At 37.0% G+C, this 6,294-nt stretch overlaps 1 protein-coding gene across 1 annotated transcript; it reads left to right on the top strand.

Moving 5' to 3' along the window:
• The first annotated feature begins 2,556 nt into the window (after nt 1-2,556).
• Nucleotides 2,557-5,987, top strand: cyba (cytochrome b-245 alpha chain). The gene is made up of 6 exons (XM_039654859.2): nt 2,557-3,341; nt 3,785-3,854; nt 4,040-4,114; nt 4,395-4,478; nt 4,589-4,670; nt 5,448-5,987. The coding sequence occupies exons 1-6, from the start codon at nt 3,284-3,286 to the stop codon at nt 5,637-5,639; spliced, it is 561 nt and encodes a 186-aa protein (XP_039510793.1). The 5' UTR covers nt 2,557-3,283; the 3' UTR covers nt 5,640-5,987.
• Nucleotides 5,988-6,294: the final 307 nt, after the last annotated feature.

The following is a 6,294-nucleotide window of genomic DNA, read 5'->3' as shown; positions in this document are numbered from 1 at the left end:
CTTGATAGCTTCACAATGATCCTGAGAGACTGATTGGTCGTCTGAGTAAAATGAGCCCACCCCCTTGTCTCTATGACACTATGATCCAGAGCTATGTTCAATACAAAATCCCTATGCAATTTACCATAGTAGGAAAAACACATGCATTTGATGGGACATCCTTCACCATAGTAAGTCAATGGGGAAAATTTTGGGTAGCTCCTGCCCCCCAGGGGTGCAACTTTTACCCCATTGTGAGGTATGTTCTTACAGAGGCTGCCAGCCTCTTCAAATGTGGCAAATCACACGTTTTTCCGAAATCGTTGTTCGGAGCTATGAGTCGTCAAAGTTTGTCTCAATGTTAAGTCTATGGGATTTTTTGGAAATTTGTTCGCCCCTGGGTCGAACACCGTACCCCCGATCTCTGATAAAAGTGATAGGACACTTCTCTTCAATAGGCCGCACGATTTGATGCCTCATTCATGGGTCTGTGACAAAAACTGTGGACGTAGGAGTGCGCCAAACTTTTTCCTGGAATAGTATAATGCTATACTAGAAATTTTAAATAACATTGGGGTCAATGGGGGAAAATTTGGGCAGCTCCTGCCCCCCAGGGGTGCAACTTTTACCCCATTGTGAGGTATGTTCTTACAGAGCCTGTCAGCCTCTTCAAATGTGGTAAATCACAGGCTTCTGTGAAATCCTCGCTCGGAGCTATGAGTCGTCAAAGTTTGTCGCAATGTTAAGTCTATGGGATTTTTGGGAAATTTGTTCGCCCTTCGGGCGAACATCGTACCCCCGATCGCTTAGAAAAGTCATAGCACACCATTCCCGAATATTCCGCAAGATTTGAGACCTCATTCATGGGTGTGTGACAAAAACTGCGGGAGGAGTAGCGCGCCAAACTTTTTGGCCGACTCAAAAAACACAATAGTAATAGTGTTGCCTTGCTTTCAGCAAGCACCACTAACAACTAACATCGAGTCAGGTAACATTCCATGGGTCATAAAGCCATTAAAGCTAAAGGCAAGAAGGGCTGCAACCTTTGGGGTTGCATACTTAAGATATTAAGATAAGATACTTAAGATAAGATATTATTAAGATAAGATATAATAAATATTCAATCAAGATTCATTCTTTTTGTCAACTTGTTTTCTTTCAATGGGCTCTATGCACGGCGGTATTTCCGGTGAAGCATTAGGGATGCTCGATAACTTCCGCCGATCGTAGAGTCCAATGCAATACCGAGAATTTATATTGAATTTTATACTCCATGGTTAAAGAAACGTTAGTCACAAAAACAGATAAAACAGACACCCCTCGTTGTGTTTATGCTTCTTTTTAAAATTATATTAAATAAATATAACTATATATAAAATTACATCTAAACGTACGTTTCATTTCAAAGACTGGAGGACAGTAAATTTTGAAGACTGCCATAATCCCGTTTTCCTCGGTGTTCCTCCGCTTTAATCTCAACCGGAAATGGACGAGCATCCTTACGTCAAATGCGGAATTTATGCGTGCATATAGCCCATTAGGACAGGTTTTGTATTTATTTTTTTAAACTGACTGATCGTAGGCCTCATCTGAGTCAAAAATGACCATCCATTTAAAATGAATGGGGGAGATAAAATAAGAGAAACATATGGGCCTGGTGAAACCTGGTTTAGATTTAGATTTAGAATAGATTTCTTTAGTTCAATTAGGACATTTAATTAGCTTTTATAAAAATGCCTTAAAGTGTGCATATTGAGACAAAACAATGACACTGACATATTTTAAGATATAGCAGTGCAAGTTGCTTTTATTTAAAACCGCTCAAACGTGCATTTTAGTCTGGAATTAGGCTAAAACTAGTCTGTGTTTTCAGGAGCATGTTCATCATATTCAAAGTCACATATTTATGGGTGTTTGCAAAGATAAGGTCTTGGACCTGTGTATGCGTGATGGATATACATAGCCTACACGTACATTATTGCAGTCCAGACGACGGATGGACGGACATACACACACACACACACACACACACACACACACACACACACACACACACACACACACACACACACACACACTACTGTAGTCCAGACGAGGTTTGGCGTGGAAATATATAAATTATATCCCACACTTCAGACCTCGGTAAATTCTGGCAATCAGACGTCATAACTCACGTTCACATGTTGTCCACATGATGTCGCTACGATACAACGAGAGCATGTCGTGTTTTTGTTTTGTTTTGTTTTTTGCGTCAATTATGGCACAAAAACAAAAAAACTGAACAAAAACATCATAGCATCGCTTTGAAAGCAGCTGACGAAAAGCACAAACAAACATAAACTTAATCTAAATAGACCCTTCTCATTTTAAATTTGTAATTAATTGACTACTTTTTCTTGCCAAATTTTATATTCACAAATGTAAATTTCCAAAAAAATAAATTAAAAGTAGCCTATAAAAATTCTTATTTTTAAGAAATAATTGGATATGTAAATAAACTCCGTTAAGAAATCTAAAAACTAATACATGTACTGTCATGGTGTAAAACATTATTGAATATTACTTTTTTTTTGTCCTTTTTTTTTTTTACTGTTGCATAATAAAAATAATTAAACTCAATGTTAAATTGACTAAATCCCGAGCTGTCTGGAATGCAACATTACTAGAACGTTTCATTCCAGCGTTTATATAGCCTATAGAGGACCTTAAAGTCCTCTATTTCATTGAAACACAAACGAGAGCTGGAAGAGAGCAATTCGATTTTAGACTCGACCTCAGCTCGCTTGACCAAAAAGAATGTTTTTGCTGTCGTCCCTCATGTGGTCTCTTCTTTATTGACATGTCCAATCTGGCGCTTTAATTTGCCTTAACGAATTTACTGAATAATAAGATTAAATTCAATTCACATTTATTTGTATCAGCGCTTTTCGCATATCGTTTCACATAGAAAATGCATGTCTATAAATTACAATTAGTAATCTGTTATCAGAGATGACTGTCCAAGTAATGTACACAAACCACGCAGTTAGCTAATGTATTCATTTACGGCAGGAATAATGAGCTCAGTTATTATTATAAGTTGTGAACAATGATTACAATATGTGGAAAATTTAGCATAGGTGGAGCATGTTGATTCAGAGTCATCTCTGCGTCATCTCTTCTCGCAGGAGTAGCGCAAAGTAAAAGCGGAAGTGATGAAATGAAAGGGTTGGGGTTATGAAACACTGGCCACTACCGACTTCTATTATAGAATTAAGTTGAAAATATACTTCATTTATCAGTGTCAGCACGCACTCAAGTGGCCATGGGGAAGATTGAGTGGGCTATGTGGGCTAACGAGCAAGCTCTGGCTGCTGGACTCAGTAAGAACATGCATACTCGAATTATTTATCTCATTCTGTTTTTTGTGTGTGTGTGTGTGTGTGTGTGTGTGTGTGTGTGTGGCTGTCTGAAGCATTTAAACGAGGAAGTTGCACTTACATTAATATTTGAATACTACACAACTAAAGGTTTTAACGTAGGCTATACAACTGTAAGCGATCGTTCATTGCGTGATTGTTTTGTTTGTTTGTTAATTAATTATTGTAGGACCTATAGCCTAACCTGTTATTTATTTATATTAAAACCAAGAAGTTCATTTTCAGTAGGCTATGAAAGAACACTGTTTTGACTATAAGTAGGCTACTATTTTTATCTTAAAAATAAATGTCAGTTAATGCAGGCTTGTGTGAATATATATAAAATATATAATTAATATATAGAACATGATAAAACATGATGGCATTAAAGTTTTTTCCTGTTGCAGTTTATGCGACTGGTGGAATCGTCGGAGTTGCCGGTCAGTTCAGAGGCTGGCAGTTTGCAGCGTTCGGCATGTATCCTTACAACCTCTGCAGGGATCTTTCCTATAAATTGCTTTGATTTTTCGTTTTCTTTTCCTCATTTGTTCTTTTAGTCTTTCGGGTGATAAAGTAGCCTACCATTTTATTTTTTATTTTATTTTTGTGGTAAATTTCCCAAGTTTCTATAGTGTCTACATTTATATCCTTTACTGTGATAGTGCTGCCGGTGTGTTTGTGTGTTTGCTTGAATATCCGCGCAGCAAACGGGGCAAAGGCACCAGCGTTGAGAGAACGTAAGTGTTCTTTAATATATCAATCTGACCTTATTTGAGATTGTATGTAATTAAAGGAAGTACAGCCTGGTGATTTCACCACACCATAGAAACATTTTGGGCTGAGTCATTTGTATAATGAAAACTTCATTGTGTGCATCATACACTTTTCTTGGAAGGCTTTTTGTTTATATATATATATATATATATATATATATATATATATATATATATATATATATATATATATTATTTTTATTTTATTTAATTTTTTTATCTATTTATTTATTTATTTTTTTAGTGGTCAGTATTGCTTCACAGTGTGTGTGAAGGCTTTTGGACCCCTGACCAGAAACTATTACATCAGAGCGTTCTTGCATGCTGCGTAAGTATGTCGAGTGTTCTTCTGTCGGGTGTTGTCATGTGTCCTTGAACTTTTATTGTTGCAGGATAAGACAGCATCTTACCTGTGTTTCTGTGTATGTTACCCTGCAGGCTGTGTATTCCTGGAGGGTTCATGTTAGCCACAGTTCTGGGAAGTGTGTGTCTAGCAATTGCCAGTTTAATCTACCTTTCGGTAAGTTCCTCCAAATAAATCCAAAATAATTCAGCGACTGAATGAATGTGAATGCAACCACAACTAAAAGAAGATAGGAAACTAAAAGATCTTATTGTGTCATGCTCAGATGCTTCCTCTTGTAAAATCCCCCTTTTCACTTTCAAACTGTTACAGTGAACAGTTCAACCAACATGAAAACTCTGTCATTGGCTCACCCTCATGTGGTTTCAAACTCATATGATGTTATATGTTGTCCATATGCACATTCTGTGAAGTTCTACTGAATAAAGAAATGTGAATGATGTAAAGCAGTGTTTCCCAACCCTTTTCCTGGCGGCACACCAACACTGCGTGTATTCTTTGTCTCCCTTATCAAACACACCTGATTCAACCCATCAGCTCATAAACAGGTGGGTTAATGAGCTGATGGGTTGAATCAGGTGTGTTTGATTAGGGAGACAAAGAAAACACGCAGTGTTGGTGTGCCGCCAGGAACAGGGTTGGGAAACACTGATGTAAATTATAAAAGAATGTTGAACTCAAGCTTTAAAAACATATATGGTTCTTTGTGCTGACAAGTGATGCTGAGAGATGTAAGTGTATGATGATCAATCCCACAATATTTTAGTACAGTGTACAGTATTTTACTTCATTAGACTCATAAGAACTGTCATTTAAAGAAGTTTTTGGACAACATGTGTTTGGATGTATTTGGTTGTGTGGCCATATGGCCTTGGTGTAAAGATTATTCTCATTAAATTCAGCCTTTTGTACATGATTGTACTGGCATCATAGGCAGCTATTCATGGAGAGCATTGGGAGCCAATAGTGCCCCGGACAGAGCCGCCAAAGCGTGTTGGGGAGAGCATCAAAGAACCTCCTCGAAACCCTCCACCTCGACCTCCTCCCGAACTTCGCCGAAAGAAAGTGGATAACTTGGAGTCTGCAGCATATGAAAATCCCATGTCTTTGACCATCAACGAATAAAGATTCCAGTGTGAAAACAGGAGTGAAAACTCCTCCTTAAGGAGGCTTCAGCAACAAGTAATTGTAATATGAAGCATTTATATTGTATAAAAGCACAATATTGAGTTTATTTTATAATATTTTGGGTATGATCTTGATCAATTTTATACATCCCTGTTACTTGCATACATTTTCATTTTTATTGTCACTGATTAGAGGAGTGATTTTTTATGTGAAATCAGTTTTTATCATCTAATATAATAATAGAAGGAAAAATGTGTTTACTTGGCTGCTGTCAAAATGTTAACAGTGATTTTGTTTTTTTTACCTCAAGAGAGAGTACTTACAATAAACTCAGGATTTGCTTCATTTAATTTGGTTATTTATAGAGTTAAAATATTGCTAAGTTTCATTTCCACTTTTTTGTGCTGTGCATATAACCTAATGTGAGTGACTTGTAAACAATTTTAAAAATGTAGGGAAAATTTTCTTTGTGAATGCACCATTCATAACCAAAGAAAATAAATACGCAATGGTCATTATGTGATGACGGGGTAAATCAGATAAACCACATCTTCATGTTTTTACAATCACTGTTACGCCACAAGGAACAAGGAAGTGTTGACGCAAACAAAGCTTACAGCAGGCAGACAGGAGAAAGCAGGCGGAAATTGAG

Source organism: Pimephales promelas, chromosome 10 (assembly GCF_988280905.1).
Source record: "Pimephales promelas chromosome 10, fPimPro1.hap1.1, whole genome shotgun sequence".
Lineage (NCBI taxonomy): Eukaryota > Metazoa > Chordata > Actinopteri > Cypriniformes > Leuciscidae > Pimephales > Pimephales promelas.
Note: the sequence above shows the minus strand (reverse complement) of the source record. Positions and strands in the feature narration are given on the sequence as shown.